This window comes from Podarcis vaucheri (assembly GCF_965113315.1).
Source record: "Podarcis vaucheri genome assembly, chromosome: 6".
Taxonomy (NCBI): Eukaryota; Metazoa; Chordata; class Lepidosauria; order Squamata; family Lacertidae; genus Podarcis; species Podarcis vaucheri.
The window spans coordinates 60,792,975-60,817,119 of NC_138764.1; the positions used below are offsets into that span (position 1 = coordinate 60,792,975).

The 24,145-nt window shown below is 43.2% G+C and overlaps 1 protein-coding gene across 2 annotated transcripts; it reads right to left on the reverse strand.

The window, feature by feature from the left end:
• Positions 1-1,103: 1,103 nt before the first annotated feature.
• On the reverse strand, positions 1,104-23,336 carry IP6K3 (inositol hexakisphosphate kinase 3). Of its 2 annotated transcripts, XM_082228437.1 has the most exons (6): positions 23,177-23,336; positions 16,996-17,404; positions 5,996-6,206; positions 4,840-5,018; positions 3,614-3,789; positions 1,104-3,123 (listed from the first exon to the last, which is right to left on the reverse strand). In XM_082228437.1, the coding sequence occupies exons 2-6, from the start codon at positions 17,192-17,194 to the stop codon at positions 2,656-2,658; spliced, it is 1,233 nt and encodes a 410-aa protein (XP_082084563.1). In that variant the 5' UTR covers positions 17,195-17,404; positions 23,177-23,336; the 3' UTR covers positions 1,104-2,655. The 2 variants fall into 2 exon arrangements, with proteins under 2 accessions (XP_082084563.1, XP_082084564.1); XM_082228438.1 differs by lacking the exons at positions 16,996-17,404; positions 23,177-23,336 and adding an exon at positions 7,502-7,606.
• Between the last annotated feature and the right edge of the window lie 809 nt (positions 23,337-24,145).

The following is a 24,145-nucleotide window of genomic DNA, read 5'->3' on the forward strand; positions in this document are numbered from 1 at the left end:
TCAGGACGGCAGCTATGCTGTGCCATATTATTCATGCTTACTTCAAAGTAAGAATTCATTGGGATTCACTGCGAAGTAAATGTTGACAGAATTGCAGTCTTAATCTGCACAGCCACACATAATTTTAAGGCTCTTCTTTCCAAGATGTAATCATATGGTTAACACAGAAGGGCTAGTTGGATAGCCCACAATATGTAAAATGCACAGTTGTTGTCTGACTCCTGGCAGAAAATGAACTACATTTGCATCTGATAATGTGGGCTCAAGTCCATGAAACTCCATGCCATAATAAAATGTGTTAGGATGGTATCTGGTGGTCACAGTAGACCCATTAAGATCAATAGATATAACTTGGCTAACTTAAGTCCATGGATTTCAGTGGGTTTACTCTGCAAATAAAACATTTTAAATGTGTTGTAAAGTGCAATATACAAGTGTGACACTAGATGGCGAGACTGAGCTATGCAAAATTCTATTTATTTTTCAAAACGTTTTTTAAAAAAAGCATTTTCACAATGTTTTTTTTAAATATGTATGCAGATTCCATACGACTGTTCTGAGTACTACTTTGCTAGTTGGCACCGGTGGCTTTTAAGTCTCCACAATACGCTTGGTTATTTTTGCAGCAACAAAAATGACTATCCCTCTGGAAACTTCAATTTGTATTAATTACTTTTTGAAGGGGTAGGGAAGAGTGATTCTTTTTTCTTTTCTTTTTACGTGTAACAAGGATTTGAATTCTATGAGCAGTGCAAATGAAGACAACAGCTATTTGTGCCTGGAGACTTTGACAGCTCAAATGCTTCTGCTCCGGATGTTCGCTGTCAGTTGCATGTTAGCAATATTTGGTATTGTGAACTACTTCTTTTAGCAATTTCCTGCAGCTGGGTAGCAGTCTAAGCGGAGCATGTACTGGGCCTAATGATTTAATCTTCCTGTCACAATCTGCGGCTATTCGCAAGCCACAGGCAACACATAGGCAGCAAAAGGATTTCCCTGGAGGCCTGAAATTTAAACGAGGGGAAACGATGATTTTTACAGCAATTATGCAAATGCCAACAGATCTTTAAGAAACAGCAGAAAAGAAACACAGACTTAACCAGTTTGTTACACGGCCTATGCAATTTATTTACAGTTTGACATTCCCATTTTGGGCTTCTCTCTATTTAAACATATTCTAACAGTTTTCCCATGTGACATAGGACACAGGAAGGAATCAGTTAATTGGTGGTTCCATATTCACAAAGATTAACAAAGTCTGTAAACATTTTGTCAAGTTTTGTCGGCGCGCACACACATGCTCAGAAATGCAACACAAAACATCTAGATGACACTTGGGCCCTAACAGGGGCAGAGGAAGGGGGCCGGGGACAGACCGCCCCGGGTGTCATCACTGAGGGGGGTGACATTCGACGTGGCGGCCACCCGTGACTCCCAAGCCTACCCCGAGCCGTCGGGGGAAGGGGCGGAGGTGCGCCGCCTTCCTAGCAGCCTTCTCCCTTCGTTTTGACAACTTGGGGGAGGTTTGGGAGTCGCGTTTGGGCGGTGCGCCCTTGCCCCCGGCTCCCAGGCTGCTTTCTGGGGGGGGGGAGAGCCTCCCCTGAGCTGGCAAAAGGAAGAGAGAAGGGAGGAAGGCTCCTGGCAAAGCAGCGCAACTCCCTTCTCCCCCTGAAAGCAGCCTGCTATGGGCAGCTCACTCTGCCCTCATGGGCATCTCTCCCCCTGAGACACTTGCCCCGCCCCCATGGCCCCGCCCCCAAGTGCACAGCATGTGTGCCGCTCTGGGTGCCGGAGCAGCTAGCTCCGCCTCTGGGCCCTAACCCTGATATCTGTGCACGCATGTCTTCAAGGCCTGTCTAATTCCTCAGGTGACGTCTCTCCAATATAAAAAGCCATGACATGAATTCATTTATGACTGTTATTCCACAGATTTTGCACCCTCTCCGTAACAGCCCTTCTAGCTCTTCCATCAGAGAACCTTTGAAAGCACTGCCTTATTCCAGGAGGGGCTATCTCGCCCCTGCCTGCTTCTGTGCCTGCTTCTTATTGCTTTACTCACTCACTCCTTTCGGCTGACACATAGATTCCTTGGAGAATACTTTCTCCCACACACTCTGGTATGGAATATAAAGAATCAAGGAATTGATCTACAGTCCATTTTTAAAGTGCCAGAGTTTGGTGGTGCCTGAGCTTGTGGAGCATGGTTGTCATCTGATTGCTTTATTGGAAGTCCTTGGCCCATCAAACAGCGAATTAAAATGTAAAGCTGGAGGTTTTTAAGGACTTGCTAAACTATCTACACCACCCTTTTCAGGAGCATGGCATGTGTTTGGCCTCTGTTGGCCTTGCAAGTCTAAACGGTGCTTTATAAACAAGTCTTAAAATGATTTTCAAGTAACATTTCCTTCTAGCTGAGAAATGATATGAATGGACAACGATAAAACAAGGAAGGGCAGTAACCTTCTTATAGATCGCAGGTATGATGAATTCTGTGTAATCCACAATAGCATTTAGTATCTTCAGAGTTTTTCCTAATATGCCATCAGTTCACCCCCTGAAAACTCTGGCTGTGACATAGTTGCTGGGAGAGCCATTGCTCTGAAGTACGGGGTGTGCCTTTTACAACCACAAGGTCTCTCGGTAGTTCAGTCGTTGTCATTCTCCCACAGAGATACTCTGAAAAGTTTTTATTAGGTTTTCTAGACCAAAAATGTAGCCATGATCTGGTCCCTCATAGACGGTGTGATTAAACCTAGAGCCTTTGTTGGTTGTATGAGCAAAGTCAATCATACGGACATCCACTTTGGGGTGGCTGTTTCCATGTGGAAGAGAGCAGCTGCTATGCTGACAGTGTCCCTGAGGGTGATTGTCTGAAGGCGTTGCTTTCTCCAGTCCCTCATAGTTTATGAGAAGCGAGCTGGAGTAGAACCGGTAAGAGTTCTGCTTTTTGATGATCGACAGCAGAGCCTTCAACTGAGACACAATGGGTTCCACAAGATCCGTTCGGAGGCGATTCCCATTGTGAAGGAACTGCAAGAGGGCTTGCCTGAAGCCGTCTGTTGAGAGTTTCCGACCATAGTACTTATCTTTGCAGAGATATTGAACAGTGTCTGCCTGGTAGACCTTGGGAAAAAGGAACAAAGGACAACACATTAGCTGTTTGAGAAGTTATTTTCAATAGGTTGTTCTTATTTTTAGGGTGTTACAGGAATCTTAATTGTTTTAGCAACAACAGCTACTCTGAGGGGATATTGTTACTGATTTTCAACAACATGAGGACTGTACTCTGTTTTTGCATAAAAAAGTAGGAAGTGGTTTTTTTAAAAAGCTATAATATTTAAGAGGTATCTTTCACCTTTCTATGCTAGACAACCTTCACAAATCAACAAATATTTCAGGTTTATTATCTCAATTTTTTTTTTACAAAGGAAATAGTCAGGCTAAAGCTGAGCTGTAAAATCAATAATGTTATTTTTCCTAACGCTACATTCTCAGTTGGTATATATTATAGTTTCATTCCAAGCCCTATTTCTTTGTTGAAGAATGTACTCTCTGATGACACACCTGTGTGCTTCTTTTCTTATTCTGAAACACTAGAATGAGCTGTTCTTACCTGCATCCCACAAATACGGGCTCCAAGGGATGCTGATGTGCTCTGTTCACACTTCTTTATTTGGCGTGCTTTCTTCTCCTCTGATGCATCATCACCATGCTGTCTGGTTCCCATCTTTAAGTCCAGAATGCAAGGGCATTTATATTTGGATACCACATTTTCAAGCAACAAAAATTCTGGACACATGAGTTAAGGAAATCAATTTTTTTTTACTTAGGTTTACAACTGTAGCAAAACTTTGCAGTCCACCTGCGCTAGCTCCCCTGACCAGCTTTTTGTTTCCATCTCAACTGATTTATCCTGGGGGTGTTCTACTGCCTCTGAGCTGTCCATCATTTTCAGTCACTGCTAAAGGCTGGTGGAGGCTTTCCAGGTATAAAGGACACCAACCAATGCATAAAGGTTGCTAGGAAGTTCTTATTACATGATTGGGCTTTGAGATGTGTATCAGGAGCTGGGTCTTACATGACTTCACACAGATTTTTGTGCATGTAGACTCCCCCCCTTTTTTTCACTGAGTGACATAAAGTAGAGCTGAAAGGAAAATCAGAGCAAATCCAGACTGCTTAAAACTTCCCTTTGAAACTTTTACATTTGAATGCATAGCTTTTAAAAATTGTCAAAGTGATATTAGAGGAGTGCAAAACTCAGCTTTTCATATTTTGAAACTCAGCTTCCTATACACGAAATAAAACAGTGAAGCTAAAAATCTATGAGATGCAATTCTCCTCCCTCCGATATTGTGAACATGGCACATTGTGACAGAGAACTTCTGTTATAAGGTGGACTAGAAATAATATAAATAAACATTTATTTGCATTTTTTCGTTTATTGTTTCAGTATTTTTGAGACAAGGTTCATACAGTGCTTGGGAATGTGGGCAAAATCCAGCATATATTAGTTGTGACTAACACTGTGATACTTGCCTGCTTGTAAGTATGTCTCATTGAGTTCCATGCACTTACTCCCAAGTAAGTGTTCCAGTCCCACTGAAACAAATACCATTACTTATTATGACTAAACTGTACGGGATTGTTCCTTATGTATTTCTTTTTTATCCAGTACTGCTAGAGCCTAAAATTAGAACAAGTTATCCACAATATATATATGTATGTTGAAATGCTCATCTATTATTAAAAGTGAAAGGGATACTGGGAGTTCTGCATTGCAACCTTGGGATTATAAAAATAAAATAAAATGTAGAAAAACAGCTAGGAAAAAGATACGATGAAGTTTGTTCTCATTATACTTCGAAGACATGCGGTTTAGATGCTGTTTATGGCAGTACAGTCCCCAGGGATTATAGCTGTTCTTTTCTGGCTGGTTCCCATTGGCATCCTCCATAATGGAAGACACGTCTCTGTGGTACTGAAGGTCTGTCTGTAATACCGCTTTCCCCTGGCAGCTATGCACAATGCAAAAGAAAAAGAAAAAGGAGGGGGGATATGATTAGCCTACTATCTAGAAGTAATAGCCTATCATCTGACCCTAAACATGTTTGCAGGTAACTCACAGGGGTTACGTTCTGGAGATGGCATGTATATACAAAAACATGTATAGTCCAAGCAACCCTTTGGAACTGCCACATGGGCAATCTTACCTTATGGAGATGGCATGCTGGTCTTACCTCCCACCCTCCCAGCAAGGCTTTTAAGCTCTCCACCTTGCCCCAGAGGCTCTCAAGTGGATTTTTATACGCACTGGGAAAACCCTGCACAGAAAGAGCTCTGAAGCTCTCTGTGTTCCATGCATTTGATTTGTGTGATTTCGACCAGTTTGTTTGCAATCATGCAAAGTTGACACCAGTAAAACTTAGTGCATAGTTCTAAGCCTGGCTGGGATGTGTCATTGAACTCTGATGGTGCCTCTCGCATGTCTGCATAGAGAATAGAAAGGTGTGTGCAGAAACTACCCAACAAAGGTAACATTTACATTCATTGCCGTGTCCAATTTCCCCTCTGGCCCCAACCACTACTGCCATGTGGCCCTTTGGAAGGTTGCCCAGACAGGAATGCAGCCCTCAGACAACATGGTTCTTCATTCCTGGTTTAGTTTATGATGGAAGGAGATATGGCCCCTTACTGAAGCCAAGTGCACTAACTTCTGTTCAACATGTGATGCTTTAAGCAAGGACTTTGCCACTGAAAAGAGTTACGTCCCTTGGTATGAAAGCTGAATGCATTTCCAATTGCTCTCAGTGCTTTTGCATTCCTTGGGATAGAATAATGTTATGTGCGGTTCCTATTTCCATGTGGAATTCCCATTTCTTGAGCTACCCTCAAGGATGAGGACAACCTGAGTTCAACCCAGTTGTGTTCACTGCTGCTTTGTGAAGCAGGGGCATTGCACAGGTGCATGTTTTGCTGGAGGTGGGCTCCTTACCTGTCTTTGGCGGTGTTTGTGAGTGGGCCATGATTCCATTTGACAAACGTGTGGTCACCACTGCTGGTGTTTGCCTGGTTGAGCTTCTGCCAAATTGTCATTGAAGACTCCTTGGAGGCATTGTCCAGGGAACTGCGGTTATCCGTTTGCGGGCAGGCTATGAGGCTCAAATTGCCCATGCTGTCCTTCTTGAGGTGTACAGAAACAATACCTTTAAAGGAAAGACAAAAATGACAATGTGAGAGATGTAAGTTCTCCTCCAGTACAGTATATTGGTGCTTGGAGGAGCAAAAAGGTTCACAAGTACTTTTAACGAGACAGTCAGTTACCCTTGCAATTTACGTCCACTGAGAACCTCTGCAAATATTGGTTTCCTCCAAATTACTTAGGGTGGAATTCACCTAATAAACCCCATTTGCACAAGAGGTATTCCCCTCCCCCAATGGACCCCCCAATTAGCTCTGGGGAAGTCAGGGGAACCCCTAAGAATAGCACTTGAGGTGGGGGGAGGGGGGTTTGTTCCACCTGGCAAGCTGAAATGCTTGTGCAGATGGAGCATTCATCACAATGCAATGTTGGATCCCACCCTTTGTTTGTGAATTTGGTTAGTATGCCATAGAAGCCATTACCTACGTTTGATTAGGGCAAAAATGAAATGACTGTGGCTTCTTGGGATGCTATCATACAATCACAGAATTGTAGAGTTGGAAGGGACCACAAGGGTCGAAAAATGCAGGAATCTTTTGCCCAATGTGGGACTCAAACTCAGGACACGGAGATTAAGAATCTCATGCTCTACCAGCTGAGCTGTCCCAGCAGTATTGCGTGAAGCACACTTAGCTTTGGAGGTCACCTGGGCCTCTAGCAACAAAGATGGACCCAGAAGCACCCTCAGACTATGAACCTGCTCTTTGTGGGGAGTGTGGCTATACTGTGTGAAGAGAGCTTACGAAAGCATTTGTAGTTGCATAGGAAGCTACAGACAGCTCTAAGCTAGTTCTATTTAGATCTTTGACTTTCAGGAGTCAAGCATGTTCCCTGGCATGCGTCAGAAAACAGTACTTGACCTCTCTGAAATGCCTTTTCCTTTCATCTCCATTCCAACACTGTACTTCATATGAAATCTATCCTATAAACGAGCGTGGGGCAAATGACCTAAAGTGCAGCATGGGGGTGTGTGAGAGAGAAGTGGGTGCTGAACCCTCCCTTAACCTGAAGCTGCTTTTCTTATCTCTGCGTCTCTCAGTGGAAGATACATCCAGTATTTCCACTGGGGGAAATGGCTAGGGAAGTGTTTTAAGAGAATAAAGTATGAGTTCAGTGTTCTCTTCCTGCATTTCAAATTGATCCCAACTCCCGCTTTACAGGAATTCAGCAACAGTTTGATTTTAAGGCATGGCTCTCCTGCCATACACAACTTTACTTCACTGTTAGTAACTGTTCCTGTGCAGAACCCGAACCTTCAAATAAGGCAATCAGATAAAAAACGAGTTCCTGAAATCTTACAAGCGTTCTTAAAGCTTGATTGTGTTGTCCTGTCCCCCCCCCCCAACCTCGGCTGCCCTCTCATCTGTAACTGGGACGAAAGCAGTGGTAAGTGGTCTTATTATCTACCCTTTAGCCTTTCCTTTATATATGAGATCTGCTGCTTTGCATGTTCTAGAATAGCACAGGCCCTACCCACATTGCTCAGATTTCACATGTGTGGCAATAGGTATTGCCCTAAAATAAAACACCATGGAAAACGAAAGCAAGGTCTGGCATACTTAAGACAGCAGATCTTGTTGTTGGAATATTTTAGAGCAGGATATTCCAAGCAGGAACAAGTGTGACGGTATCGTACCAAAATAGCCCTCATTATTTTTCATTTGTTTATTTGGGTTTAAACTTGCCATGTCCCAAAGGCTAAAAGCTCAGAATAGTCCATGGGCAGAAAGCCTGTTCTTATCCCTGATCCTTAAACCCATGAGACCCATTGTGGTGCAGTGGTTAGAGTGCTGGAGACCAGAGTTCAATTCCTCACTTGGCCATGAAGTTCCCTGGCCAGTTGCTGCCTTTAAATCTAGGCTTCCTCACAGGGTTGTTGCAAGGATTAAATGAGGATGGGGTAGAACCATGTATGCCACCTGGAGCTCCTTGGATAAAAGATGGCATATAAATGCAATAATAATAATTAACAACAGTAATAATAGTTTGGGAGGGCAGTAGTTCCAAATTAGGTGTCTGTTGCATCTGTGATGCTTCAGCTGAGGTTTTTGTTGTTGTAAAAAGAAACAAACAGATGCTGTATCAAAGTGGTTTTTGAAACGCATGCTTGCACAATTAAAAAGCTGCCTTGCACTAACTGCAGAGTGGCAGAGTACTTTGCGGTCGTCGTCCCCCAAAAAACCCCCTACATCCACATTTTCTTTTTGTTTTATATAGGCCATTGAGAAACAACATAAGCCAAAATGGCATGCCCTTTCCTCAAGGAAAAACAAAGGTGATAAAGCCAGAGAAAGAGGGAAGAAAGAGAAGAGGCATATCTAAGAAGGGCTGGTTGTAGAGATCAGATAAATTCTAGCCCAAATGCCTTTTCTCCCCCTCTCCCCCCTGGAGGACAGAACCTCAGGTTTGCAAGTGGTGCTATACCAGAAGAATTGTGGCCTGTATGACTGGATAAACCTTCAATATCCTACATCCAAATTGGGGCTGCTAGGCAACCACCTGAAGAGCCATCCCATACTGTGAAAATCAGGACTAAGGTATAGGATTAAGCCATGGGTTGTGACAAGGCAGCCCCAAAGAGAGAGCCCCTAATCTACTGCGCCAAACTTGCACCCTGTATTTCAGTGAAGTTCCTTCCTGCTGACTTTAATGGGACTCACATGGCTGAAGTGCCAGATGGGTAACCTTTTACATATTTACTCCACTCCCAATAAAGCCTGAGTGATCACACTTGCAGCCCAGAACATCTCAAATGACAGATTGCTTTCGGGCATGGCTTGCAGAGGAGGCAGCTTTGACCTTTGGAAGAAAGGCCAGTGGCAGTTGTCCCTCTTCCTTCAGGCACAGCCACACTGCGCTTTTCATCCCCAGCTCTGACTTCCGCACTGCGGGGCCAGCTGAAGAGTCTTTTGCATTGCGACTGCCCTTTGAGGATTAGTCAGGACTCCTCTGGGCCATGTGAGCTGCTCACAGCAGTGCCCAGAGGCTTCCAAATCTTCTGGTGGGAACTCGGGACAGAGCAGGGTTGCCAACTGACGCCCTTCTGCCCTGAGGCTGTGTGCTGGCAGGCATTTTACAGATGTTGCTCCACATATTAGCCCCTTCCACAGATACCGAGTGCGGGAGATTTGATGAAGCATGAGCACCTGGTTTTCTTCTCTATTCTAAAACCTGGAGATAGCCAACATCCCCAATTTTGTCAATATTTGATGAGTGGCAGAGGAATCCAAACCACGGCCAAGCAGTTGTGAGATGGAGGAACATAGCCTGGGTGGTGCCTGACGCCATCAAATGGCAACAGTGAGTCTGGCTAAGGATGCAGCAGATCCTGAGCCTGCTCAGTAGCTCACCTGCCCCTCAATGCCCCATTTTGGGGCTTTCCCTAAGCTGTCAGAAGCTGGAAGCCCACCGGCAGACCTTCCACCTTGCACATGCTGGCAGAGCTATTGTGGGCTGAGTGGATGGAGACCTCTGCCCCATCCAATACCCCCCTCCAGCAGTGCAGACTGAGGGTTTGGATTGCACCCTAAATGTATTTTTTTAGGTAATCTCCTGCACCATTAACTACAGGAGCTGTTATCTGTCCACTGTCTTACAGGGGGGGAAATGCTCATAAAGCACAGCATCTTCTTACTCTACTAACCTAGTTCTGCATGTATTTCACATTCAAGATGCTTCCCTAGCCTGACTCAGATATCCTAAGCAGGTGTTGTCTCTTGGTGATCAGCATTAAGACTCTTGGAGCCCTCCTCTTTTTCACAGCTGCTCAAAATGTAAGACCAGCACAGATATATGGCTGTGCTTGAGTGGCTGCTCCCACAGCAGATAGCTTCTGTGCTGCAGAGTTAAACCAAAAGCAGAGACAGAAGTACTGAAAGGTCTCTTATTTTCAGCAGAATTGGCCAGTGTTGGGCAATCTGAGATCAGTTTGATTTCCACCTCTTGATTATGGGGTGTTGGGAATGCTGAACTAACATGCTCTCAACATGCAGAAATTCTTGGTCCTGACTCTGGCTGTATACCCTAAGAGGTGGGGGGAAACACCAGATCTATTTTTGTTCATGAATCGATTAGTGTTGTGTGTGTCTGCCAAACAAGGAGGAGGGAATAGACAATGAATGGCTGCATAACATAACATTTTGTCCAAGACCAAGAAGTCTTAAACATAGCCTAGTATTCATGCACTGGAACAGAATCAGAAATTTTGGAAGGGATCTGAAGGACCATGCAGTCTAATATGAGGCAAAGCATCCTATTCTGTAGGCATCTGTAATGAATGCCAGCTCAATTCTTCTTGAAAATCTCTGAGGTTCTGTACCCTACCTATGCTTGTTAAACTTTGTTCCCAATGATCAATAAGCTAGTGGCAAAACCCTGACATACCCAAAGTGAGTTGACCTTTCATAGGTTAAAGCAGCAATGAGGGAGCCACTTCCCTATATTTTATTTCCATGTCTCAACAGTTACATTTGGGAGGTTTGGGACCAATTGGTTGGGACCCACACTTTTTGCAAACACAACCTATTCCTCTTGACCTGATGCAATTGGTATATATATACTAATTGGAATGGTCAACCAGTATTTTTATGGCGAAGCTCAGTGGAAGAATGGGCTAGAGAATTAATTGTCACATATTTCAGAGAAGGGGGGCACGTGCATGTTAATCTGTTGCAACAAAACTAGCCAAGAGTTTCATGGCACCTCATTTCACTGGTATGTGCAACATATGATAAAAAAAACCACCAGCACATGTAACTTTGTTTCAGTGCATGAGCTTCTGCAATGGGCTTTGCTACAGTTTAGAATATATCACCGAAGGGGCAAAAGCTGTTACCAGATTTCTACATCCTGAAGGCTTGGTTTAGCCTTCATTTTGGTACCCCTGGTGATTCAGTTGGGGTATGTGTATAGCAAATTAGTCAGGCAGAGAGTATTTATAGATGGTATCAGCATGCTAGAAGCATCTCAGCAATTCTCAGAAGCTGTTTTGCTATGTAGCTCCCTAGCTCCATTCTTGTGTGTATATTTTTAAATTAATAGGCACATTTATTTACTGCCATGTGCAATATGAATCTGGGCAGAACCTGGCCTGAAAAACAAATCTGTAATTTCACAGTAGTTCTCAGCAGGCAGCTTTTTTTTTTTGGGGGGGGGGGGAGAGAGAGAGAGAGAGAGAGAGAGAGAGAGAGAGAGAGAGAGAGAAGAGCAAACTTGTCTCAAGGTCATTTTTTCCTCTTGGAAATGCATAAAAGGAGCTGTCGTCTCTGTAAACAGGCACTGCAATTCTATGCATGTTTACTCTGAAGTAAGTCCCACTGAACTTCTAAGCACATATGGTTGCAGCCTAGATTGTAGCAATAGTCAAGCAAAGTTTTGCAAAATGGCATTCTTACGCAATGGTCCCTAGGCCCCTGTGAAGCCTTCAGGGTGTATAAAAATAGAAACAAGGTCCAGCCACACTGGTGAATCCAAGCCAGAGAGCGCACAGGTATTCCTTTTGACATTTAGGCTACCATTTTGCCTAATGGAAAAGAGCAGAGCCAAGATATTTCGCTGTCTGAGGCTGAACTGCTAATGGCACCCCCTCCCTCCACATTAAGGTAAATAATAATGAAGGCTGGCCAAGTGTTTTTGGCAGCTGAGGTAGGAAATCCCAAAAGTGCCTCTCCCTGGGAGTAAAATAACTTTAAAAATTTGCTGCACAGTATCTTGTATTAATTTTAGAATTATTAGTACCTTACCCTTTTTATACCATTTAAAAATAATTATTGTATATATCTCATTTTTTTTTTAATAAATATCAACATTGTTTTAAACTACACATTTAATATTATACTTATCAAATTTTATTGTGTTTTATGTGCTTTGTTTCCTTTTTATCTTCTCTACTGGGCATTGACCAAAATATTTATATCTGAAGCATCTAACTGATGGCAGACCTACTCATGAGTAAACAATCCTGTGGCCATTTGAAGCAGCAGACAGGGTGCAACCCATCCTGGGAGCAGACTTGCACCATGAAAATTCCTCTACCTTCCTTGCCTCCCCCAACTCTAGAGATGGGGAATGTCAGCATGCAGACAGCAGTACAAGAATACCCTGGCTAAGGTAAGGTACAAACTAAAGAAAGAGACTGATACAAGAAAAAAATCTGCAGAGGGGTCTTGATCCTCAGACAAGGTTCATGGCTTCGTCACTGGAATTGTGGAGATGTAAAATTGTTTTTAAAGTAAAGAGATACATCCCAAGGCTCTTTCTCAAATGGCCATTGAGGGAGCATTAGTTGCCTTTACTGGGTCATGAATAGGGAACACCTCGCATATCCAAGACAAAATATTGGCAAGAGGCTGAGCTAAAAGAGAAGCCTTAAAATGCAGGTGCTCTCTCTAAAACCTCTATATGTTATGCTGCTATGGAAATCTGCCAGCCCAGGGCATGAGGGAAATGCTTTTTATCTTGCCTCAGAGAGAGAGGTGGAGGCATAAGGAGTTTGGGCTGGGGCAGCGTTGTCTTCTGTTGCTTTACTTACGGTCACTAGGGGGAAGTTAATTAACAACAGTGGAGGAAGTGTGTGAGCTGAACTGCTTTTAACGTGCTTTAGAAAAAATAATGGGAGTGAGCGAAATATTAACTTTTGGGTTAAGGCAGGCAGCAAAGCGTTTGATAGAAGAATATCAGTTTAAGAGCCTCTTATCCCATAATACATATTGATAGTTCACTTCCCTGATCCTATTTTGAAAATGTATTGATTACAAGCTCTTTTAGATCTTTAAGGCTCTCTCTTCTTTCACAGATGTTTCATTTGAAACACATTTTATTGTGGGTCTGTGTAGATTAGAGTAACAAAATTTTGTTTTTAGATTTTAAGAAGCATGCTTCTAGATTCCTAATTTGTTCCTTTTTAATCTCTTAACTATGTATAAGCGTCTCTATGCTTTCCTAAGTACTTATAGGCCTCCCAATAGCCTGGTTCTTCGGGCAGCTTGTAATAGAATTAAAAACAAGCTAAAATTTCATACATTTGAATAAAACATGTGGGACCGGTAATAGGGACTCAGAAACTAGCTGATTAAAAATCTCAGGAAAAGGTCTTTGCTTGGCACCAAAAATTCAGTGCGGTTCAACTCATCCAGTTTATGAATTGCTTCACACAGGAAAAGTCCCAAAGCAATTTACAACAACAACCCAATAAAATCCTTTAAAGCAAAACAAACACACTAAACATGTTCATCCACAGAAAACAAAGAATATAAAATCAGCCATGAAGCCCATGTAAGGATGAACACCGAAAACCAGGTCAGAGCTAAAAATCAGAAAAGATACCAAGACTGGCATTTCACACCATTGAAAAAGCACTTTCCCCAGTAGAAACCCACTGTACCTCACTCAGCAGGGGCATCTGGAGAAGACCCTTCAAAGAGAATTTTAAGGTTTGGGTAGCTTCAAGTGGTGATGGAGAATTCTTCAGGTACCCTGGTCCCAAACTGTGTAATACTTTCAAAGGTCAACACTGCCATTTTTAATTGGTCTCAGAAACAGTTTGGGAGCCAGTGAGGACAGGGAAGCACAGGTGTGATATGATCATATACACTTTTTCCTGTATGGGCGTAGCCAGGATTTATGTTGGGAGGGGGCAGGCTTCATCTTAGAGAACCTCAGTTAAGTATTGGCTATGCCCATGCGTGTATATATTTGAGGTCCTCTTCAGAGGCCCAGTTCTGAGCACCCCCAGCCAGTGAAGTGAGGGAGAGGGTCTTTTCAGGCACAAACCCCTAGCTATGGAATCGACTCCCCTGAGAGGTTTGCCTGGTGCCTTTTTAATAGTATTTTCAGCATCAGATGAAGAACTTTTCCTTCTCCCGGGCTTAAAAAAGAAGTCAGAACTTCCCCCACCTGGCACTTTAGAGCAAGCATTGCTGTTCGGTGAGCTGAGAGATAGTGGAATTTGCCTTCTGGAGCATGCGCTGCCTCTCTGGGAGAGAGGAGATGACGTCAGCTCTAGACACATGATCCCCAGTGCCAGTTAGATTCAGACAAGATGCCTGGTGTCCTGTATCTTGGCTCACCTTACAATGTGACTTAGGAGAGCAGGAAATGGGCAAAGATCAATGCTGAGTGTTAATGTTGTTTAGACTGATGATGATTCCATCTGCCTGCCCTGCCCCCATGACTTTGCTTTCTAAGACCTTGGATTTCACATCTAAACAAGCACAGCCTTCCAGCAAGTTGCTAATGGAGAGGAGGGGAGATCCCACATTCACCTTTAGTTAATGATAAATAGCATGTACAGTGGTACCTCGGGTTAAGAACTTAATTCGTTCTGGAGGTCCATTCTTAACCTGAAACTGTTCTTAACCTGAGGTAGCACTTTAGCTAATGGGGCCTCCCACTGCTGCCATGGCGCGATTTCTGTTCCCATCCTGAAGCAAAGTTCTTAACCTGAGGTACTATTTCTGGGTTAGCTGAGTCTGTAACCTGAAGCGTCTATAACCTGAAGCGCCTGTAACCCGAGGTACCACTGTATATAACACTTAATGGAGTATTTTAAAGCTTTGCATCACATACATAGGGTTGTATCCGATGCTAGTCCTTAGTTGGATGCAATCCATTATTATCAGTAATCCTGACAACCACCCCATGTTGCAGGCTGGGAGGAGGAGTAGCTGAAGCTGACGGTGGTTGACCTGCCTAAGACCACCTAGTGACTTAATAGAAGAGGCGTCATTTGGCCTTCCCAGGTCATGCTCTTCTTAGTCACAGAAGTGCATCAGCTTATTTGAGTACAGCAACATGAATACAGTATATTAACCTTATGCAAGAAGACTTCACTGATTTGGGGGGTTCCTGCCAAGAAGAGGGACTGTCAAACAAGCACCTGTTTCTCTCTAAATCAATTCCAGGTGGCAGCCTAGCTCTGTAGGGGAACCCTTGGGGTCTCATTAAAGAAAAAGATCAAATTATTGCTGAGCAAGGGGATGGAAGTGCTTCTGGAATTGTCTCAGTGTGCTTGATGAAAGATCTGTGCCAGATCACAAAGAAATGGCAATATAACAGTGTAACTGCATAAGAACACTACAGTGGTACCTCAGTTTACGAACTTAATCTGTTCCGGAAGTCTGTTCTTAAACCGAGGTGCACTTTCCCATATGAGGCCTCCCGCAGCCGGTGCCCTTCCACCGTTCGGATTCCGTTCTTAGACCGAGGTAAAGCTCTCAAACCAAGACACTATTTCCGGTTTTGCGGAGTTTATAAACCAAATCGTTCTTAAACCGGACTGTTCTTAAACCGAGGTATCACTGTATTCAGAAGAAAGGGATGGACAATTAAAATTGCAACCTTAAGAACAAACCAACCCACCATTGTCAACATTTTATCAACAAAAAGTGTGTCTATTAATGCTCAGCTATAGGCCTGCTTTTCTCATTCTTAGATGCAGTCTCATTATGGGAGATGAAATGTGCACAGATGGCCTCCTCAAATGGAAATAAACACCATGAATCCCAGGCAGTATTACTTACAAACAGACATTGCAACAAGTGAGATATTTGCACTGTCAACAGGGAAATTCTAAATAAGGAGGACACCAGAGGCCTCGCCTCTCAGTTGTAAATGGGTTTCCCCTTCTCTTCCTGTTTCTGTATCTTTGAAAGGAGCTTGATCCAGCCCCCTTGTCTTCCATCCTCTTTCCCTCCTGTTTTTTCATGTCTCGTTCCCAGATGTACCTGTGAAGTTTCCTGGCCATCTGAGATTGCAGTCCTGACAACAACCTTTTTGGGGGCTTGCAGATGTTTGTTCACACAAAGGCACAGCTAGCATGAAAGTAATATGGGTTGTAGCCTGACATGATAAAACAGCAATGGGAAAACTGTGTCTCTCCAAATGCTGCTGGACTACAACTCCCATTATCCTTGATTATTGGTCAGAGGGCTACAAGTTCCCATCCCTGCTGTACAAAAAGTTGGCAACATTTTATAATGGTGAAGTCACCGCTTCTTGTTTTCACCTTCACCGTTTAATCATGGTTTTTGTTTTCAAATCAGATGGAAGCTGGTTTGAGAGAAAGTGCACCAATCAGCAGTACTTCTCAGTAAACTACAGGATATGGTTGGATGATGGCTAATGTCACACATACATGGCTTCAAACACCAGCAGCGGGAGCCCATTGGAGTCACAGTAAACAATAATGCGTACACAACCTCAGCCTGACGAATGTTAGATCTAGCCCCATGTTTTCACTCGTGTATCAAATTTCATTTTCCTTCACAAGCAGCAAACAACAACTGGCCTACATATTTTGGCTACTTTTCAGCAGCAAATAATTTCTCCATGGCACAGGTGTTTTTGTACTGCAGAAAGCAATCGTGTAATTGTAGACTGAGCAGTTTCTAGTTCTGCTTGCACAATGTCTTCGGCTACAGGCTGTGACTGTGAGAGTGACGCAGGCATAGCACTGACAGTGGAGTACTGAGCACTGACAATCCTGTAACCCTGATCAGATGGAAATTAAAAATTATTAGTGGTCTGATCTGCATGGGGAAGAAGGGGATGACAAGCCTTCCTCAACAAAATTCATTATTGGCAAAGTCCATTGCCACTGTTGCTGTTTCCCCACCACACTCTTTTATTTCAGCTTTGGTAACAACAACAACTAGGAACCATGCAATAAACACCAATCACTGAATGCAAACCCTCTTTCTTGCATTAACATTGAATCTTGCAGCCTGATTTCAGTTATGTTTACTCAACATTCAAAGGGACCTACTTTCCAGTAGGTGCTGGGGTCTTGAGCCTACCTTTGTACTGAGGTGTGAATCGTTTCATCGCTGCAGGGAGAGTCTCGTAGAACCACTGCTCCTGGGAGACGAGGGGTTTGCAGACGGTGTAGTCATCATACTTCATCATGCTCATGTGGCCTCCAACCTGGTGGATAAATGGCTCCAGCACAATCCATTTTCTAGAATCCCCAAGGTCCAGATTATTCTGCACCACCATGGTGCAGCAGAGGCACTGGAGCACCTCTCTGTGTGTCTCCGCCCGTCTCTCTTAGATGCTAAGCCACGAATGGAGAAACAACCTGACGTTCGTTCTCTCTAGCTGGGAATAGAAGATGGCTTGAGGCTCTTCACGCCAGCAAGTGAGCTCAGTTCTAAAGCGCCTGTGCCTTCTGGCTGCTGAGTAATCCTCTGAGAACTTTTCTGTAACCTAAAGCATAAATTAAGCAGTTCAGAAAACAGGAACAAATTGCTTCCTCGCTCCCAATTCTCCACCATCCAATGCAATTCCCATAAAGGTCAGACACTTCACAAGCATTATATGTGCTGATTTCTGGGCTAAGGGAAGGCTATATAGCCAGGAAATGAATGCATATTCCACATAACACACTTTTAGAGAGATAGTTACGGGCTGCGTTCCAAAGGCCTGAGGTATGTATCCAAGGTGGACCCAATTTAGATTGCATGGATAAGGTTGGCAGAGCAGAAAGGTAAGGAAACATGACCTAGGAGAGCTATCAGGTTAATGTGGCTCTCCTGAAAGCAGCTAGATCAGGGCATTCCTACTGCCAGCTAACATAAGGTTATTAATAAGCTCCTTCTCTCTCCTTATGGAGACTCCTGGTTGGGAGAACAATCTCCATTTGCTTACCGGGGAGCTGCTAATGAGCTTTTCTACTTTGTCTCTGGGACCCCAGGATCAGGACATCCCCTGCCAATAAAGTGACACATTGGGAAACCCACATCAGACATTCCTCACCCATTAACATCTTGGCATCAACAAAAGTGGTTTTTGCCTTTCACTCATGGAATCACTTCACCTCCCTGTACCCACATCTTCCCGAAAGAAACCTCAGATCAGGATGTTCCACATCTCCTAACACTACGACACAGGGAAAGGTTTCCCTTTTCCTTGTAAAGTCACAGGACAGTACTTTTCTTTATTTTTAACCTCCTCCTGCAAGGACAATATATTTATATATGCCCTGATGTGACTTCGTGAGGCAAGGGGGAAAGGAAAATGTTTGCTGATGACATTTTATTGACTGGTGTGGTATGTCCTGATCTGAGTTTTTTTAATAGAAAAACCGAGGAGGGCACACACAGAGAGAGGTGGCCTGTCTGTCTTCCCTTGCTCTCTCCCAAGATACAGCATTCACCCCTGACCACAAGGAAGGCCCACCCCATGACCAGCAGCAGTGACTAGAGGATGTTCTTGGCTGTTCTTCCATGAGATTGCTCACCAACTTATTCTATGCAAGCTCCAGGGCAGACAGTTATGCAACAGGTGAAGGTGGAGCTGGTGCCACAAGAGGCACTGAACCCGCTATCCTTGCTGTCTGCTGAGCCACTGTCAAAGGTGCAAGAGCATTGTTCCACCAGCACCAAAAAATGGTGTATAGGAATGCTTTGCTGATATCAAATAAAACATCCTCCCACTTCCCACTTTGGGAACAATTTTGATTTATTTTTTTGCAGATTTAATATTTACCTGCTTCTTGAAAACATTAACTACCCTACACATGTCTATATGTTTAGATCCATCAGATGTTATAAAGTGTTCTGTTTTAAAGTCAAGAAAGAAGCAAATGTGTCACCCAAACAGTAATGGAAAAATATATATACTAACTTTAGCCAGTAGAGGGCAAGAATGTACGCAACTGGTTCTGTACAATCTGCCTTAAATATCAGGCACAGGGGCAGATCCACACAGTGCAGTCTAGTAAAATACACTGGGGCTTCTAAGAAAACAGGATGTGGGTTGGGGCGCAATGCTGCCATTTTAAAATGTATTATAATATATTTATTGAATCCTGATCTTTATTTGTATTTGTACTTTAAAATGTCTGCAAATCACTTGTGCAAAATGTTATGCGGTATAGAAATTTTCTAAATAAATGAATTTGAGCCTGACAAACTGAAAGAAAGCCCCACTGAAATAAAGAAGAGTTGTTTTCAATTAGATATGCTGATTTAAAATATCACCGCCTGATCCTTTTTAGACTTGGCCATTAAGTAGACATGGTTTCTATCCTCCCAGAGGTTGCAGACACAGATAGAATAGAAATTTGGCATATTCAATCAAAATGCAAACAATTGCCCAAAGCTATTAATCACACACAAAATGGTTAAAGTTTGAAATAATTTAAGTGGCTAAAATATCTACTTTTATAATCCACACATAGTCCCTAAAGATGTCAATAAGTCAATATGCTTATCTTAAAAGCACTGAGAGTTGGGCTTCCACAAGACTTACAAAATCACTTTATACAACAAAATAGTGCCTCTGGGACTCCTCAGATCCATTTCTACTTTTCCATGCACTTAAAATATGGAATTTACCGCCATAGAATGTGGTGATGGCCACCAATTTAGACAATGGTTTTAAATGAAGATTACATAAATCTATTGAGGATAAAGCAACCCATGGCTAGTTAGGATGCCTATATATCATTCTCTGCTGTCAGAAGTAGCAGGCCTTTGAATGCCAGTCGCTGGGGCTCCACAGCAGGACTTTTGTGGACTACCTGTGGGCATCTGGCTGGCCACTGTGGGAAAGAGGATGCTAGACTAGAGAGACCTTTGCTCTCTAGTGGGGCTCTTCTTCTGTTCTTACTGAGTTCCAAAATTAATTGTTACATCAGTGGCTGGATGGGGCACCATGGGTGGCTTCACCAAGAGGCAGTAAGATAATCAGCCAGCTTAGCCTATAGTACTGTTATGATTTTGGGTGGGAGGAACAAGGCTGTATGCAAGATCCTTCTAACGCCTGGATCCAGCAAGTGTTAAAGCATAAGCCAGGCTATGTTGAGGAGATTGCTTGGGTGATGGACCATTAAGAGAACAAAGGAAAGAGAAATGCAGCACAAAAGGAAGTCCAGATCAGCCCTTAATGAATGGCACCATCTTTTCCCAGCCCATAAGAGCTGCATCCTCCATTGCCTCTGAATACCAGTTATAGGAGTCATGAGTGGGGAGAGAACTCAGGTCCTGTTTGCAGGCTTTCCCACTGGATGAATAGGGTGCTAGGCTAGATGGGCTTTGGTCTGATTCAGCAGGGCTTTGTAATGTTCTTAACACATTGATGATGGCCCTTCCCACTTGTACCATTACAGCCCATTAGGCAAATTTGCTCCTAGCCGGTGAACTAAGCAAGCCACTAGCCACACATTGTAGCGAGGCACTTATTCCAAACCAAAAAACTGCAAGCAAAGGAAGCCATTTCAGAACGAAGCGAGGAGGACTGTAATGGGCAAAGTAAGTTGCCAGTGAGTACTGTGGCAAATGCAGGGTTATTTTTTTGGTGAACAGCAGGGTGTTAAAGCAGTGGTCTCCATTGCTGCCAGGTGGCACAAATAGGTACACATCCAACTTTGCAATCATATATGTATATTAAGACTTGAAAGCAAACGTTAGTTAGCCTATTCCCAAAGGCCAGATTTGCAGCAGAATTGAGAGTGCAGAGTAAATGGAGCCCCTTTGGTAGTCCCAAAAATAGCCAGCTGATTTAAATCTGCTTCCCCCATTGTGTAATTCAGTCTCTCATTGCAGCCTGAGACATTTCAGACAGACAGAGAGACAGACAGACAGACACGTCTCTCTGTTGCTTTGTTGAAAGATTGCCCTAGTATCTGATCGAAAGCCCCCTGCATATATTGGGGAAAGATTTGGTTGACTTCAGCTAGCACTTTGCTTACTTCCATACAGACATTTCATGCACAAAGACAGGATGTGTAGCCTTAGTCCTCAGTGTTTTTCTAAATCTACTTTGGCTCCTTTTCCTTCATCTGAAAGAATAACTGTCTTGGGTGACAGAGTGCTGAAAATGAAAAGCTTCATTCTCTGTGAGGAGTCAAGTTCCAGCACCAAGGCCATAAATCCTTGTGTGCACAGACTCTGAGCCCTTTTAATCTTGTATTTCCTTTCCTGAAAGAATATGATGTTCATAAAGTTTATGTCTGGTCCCAGCATCCCTCATGTACAAGAAGCAAAGATACAGTTTGCTTTACTGAAGGATTTATATGGTTGCTCTGCAAAGCTAGAGGATTGCAGACAGCAAGGATGGGAGAGGCATTAGCCAGGATTGATATGCTGCAAAAATGCTGCATCTCTTTGCCTGTGATTGCTTGGGCATTTGGGATAATGGAGGAACTGCTGTTGCTTTGGCAGGTGGTTTGTGTACCTTTAGTAAATTTTCTGTAGCTGTCCCTTGGTCTCCCCCCTGCCATAAGATATATCTGAATAAGTGCCAATATTTTGGGGTGTGTGGCCATAAAAGCTTCCCCCCACTTCCTGCACCATAGTTGGCAGACACTTCTAGCTACCTTCATAAAAATGCTTCTGGCTTTCAGCTTTTTTCATTTCAGTATGGATCTAGGCCAGTTAGGCACTAAGTTCTGTGACCACCCTTTGCTAATTTAGGCAAAGGGAGGGTATTTTGCAAATATGCATATGGTACAGAACTACGAATAGGAATCTCCCTTGCTCTAATCTTTAGAGGGCTGAGCATATGGCCTGGAATGAACTCAAAAGGTACTGTGAAGCTGATCTCCAATTGCAAGGCTTTTCTGTGCCTTAGTCTTAATTGACTTTAATATAAGGTTACCAGATTTCCCCCCCAATGAATCCAGGGACAATTTCTAACTTCAGTAGGAATGATAGGATTTTGTCAGGGGACTGATTTGTAAATCTGGGGACTGTCCCCGGGAAACGGGGAGTCTGGTAACCTTACTTTAATAATGTTTGCAATCAGACCAAATTGTGACCTGAATTTGGTGACAGCACCAAGGTGGGAAAATCACTTTTTAATGGGGGCATAGGAAGGGCAAGAAGTTTGTCCCCAGTGACAGATTTCTGAAAGAGAAAAATATATTTCACTTCAACACTCTGGTGTTAACACATTTTCCTCTGTAGTCAATCATATTGATTTTGAAGAAGCCAACTTTCAAGTAAACATGCTTACAACAGCAGCTTTATTTTAATTCCCAGTGTAATTAGTATGTGAAAAGTGACTTTCCTTCAAGTAGCGGTCCGTGGAGAACAAGTAGCGGAGATTAAGTTACTTGTCCGGTGTGTGGGTGTGCGCTTCTCCTCTTTCCTCCTCCTCCTCCTCCTCCAGCATCAGCTAGGTCTGAAATATTCTGCTATGAACTGGAGGTTACATCATGGGTTTATTGACAGCCAATACAGATTTATTAGGCTAGCTACCTCTCCTGTTATACCGCAAAACAAATTTGATCTCAAAGGCAGTGATTTTTTTAACCAGAGAGTAGCGGATTGGTCAAAATGTTCCATCACTAAGAGAGTTTTTTAATGGAATGAACTGGTCACATCATAACAAATACTCCCTCTTCACCTCCACAGCAACATTAAGGTTAAGATTTGAGGAACATACTCCTCAACCTAAGAGTTTAGTGTTTCAGCCAAAGACTGCTATCATACAGTCTACTCAGCTGTGTAAGCAGATCTCATGGCCTTGGGCTTAGATCTCAAAGGCCTGCTAGTTAGAGACCCCTCTATAATTTTCAATGGGAATAATACCCTTTTTGTGCATGTTATAATATATTTATAGAAGACAAGGTCTAATATACTAAATTCTGTGCACTTAAGATTGAAATACACCTGCAGGTCAGCAAATATTTGGCAGCCTTTTCCCCACTCAGGAGCAATATGGGGATGTTGTAGAAACACTTACGCAGTGGGAACTAGAGAAGAATATTCAGAACGCCCGAAATTCTCTCTAACATGAACAGCAATGCAGTGAAGTTTTGTAGAACTGAACTTAGTAGGTTTCACTTATTCAACCCCCTTGATTCATATTCCATCCTCATTGTCTAAGTCTGACCCTTTCTGATCCAAATGAAGGCTGTATACCCAAGTTTAAAAATCAACCACAACAGTCTATAATTTCAGAGCAAAATCAGAACCTTCCCTCTCTAGAGCTAAAAGAAGACTTTGGTGAATGCACAAGATAGTTACTCACTCAGCTGTTCCTTTGATAATCACCAGTACATGCAAAGGATATGGTGGTTCACAACTATCCCAGATTCATCCGAGATGTTGATCCGCTTGGTTTGCTTGCTCTAATGCAGCCTTGCTTGGAAGTCCAGCCTCAGTATGTGAGTTGGGCTGTAAGGGAGGGAAGCGAATTGGAACACAAGGTGTCACCTGATCTTCTTGGAAATTCTTAACAAGCATCTGTTATGTGCAGCCGACAGCTGACGCAACTGGGCTTGGAGGGGGTTAAATGGCGACAAGGAGAAGGAAGAAAAACACTTGTGACAGTTATAGGGAAAAACCTGTGACTGTGGGCTGCTTTTAATATTTTGCATTTCCTACAAAGGACACTGCTCTGTCTAAGTCAGTGCTACTCAAAGTGGTTGTCCATGGACTGTTGCCAGTCTGTGAGCCATCGGCTGCTGGTCCATGGCGACTCCACCACAGCTCAAGTTGGGTGGGACACTTCAGGGACCAAATATGGTACTTGTCCATGGCACATTTTTTGGGAGGGGGACATTGCCAGTCTAGGACATCAGACAGCTTGAGAAGCACTGATCTTTGTGACAAAATGAACACTGCATGCAGATCGCCATATACATGTGCTCACATGTATTAGCATTTGCCACAGCTTCTTAACATGTGCACAGCTCATGTGTATGAAATAACATAAAGACGTGGGCATTATGGTCAAACATAATGACCCCCAGGTCCCCCACCGACTGTCATTGTTACTTGGAACTCTTCTATAATTCGAGTGAGCAATATATTTATCGTAATATTCGAGTCAGATTAAGGGACATGGAAAAACGAAACATCGAGTCAGCTGTAAATAAAATTTGCTCCCCCAAGTTTTATGGTTTAAATCCAACAGATAACAAGGTCACTTAGATTGCAAAATGAATAATTCCAGTCCAATGCAGGGCCTTTATGTTACCCCATAGCTTTTGTCAAG

Excerpts from the sequence above, each read along its gene's own strand:
- IP6K3 (XM_082228437.1), bottom strand. The coding sequence starts at position 17,194 with ATGGTGGTGCAGAATAATCTGGACCTTGGGGATTCTAGAAAATGGATT. Across the intron at positions 6,207-16,995 it reads ATTCACACCTCAGTACAAAG|GTATTGTTTCTGTACACCTC; the intron begins GTAGGCTCAAGA and ends TTTCCTTTAAAG. Across the intron at positions 3,124-3,613 it reads CCCGTATTTGTGGGATGCAG|GTCTACCAGGCAGACACTGT; the intron begins GTAAGAACAGCT and ends CTTTTTCCCAAG.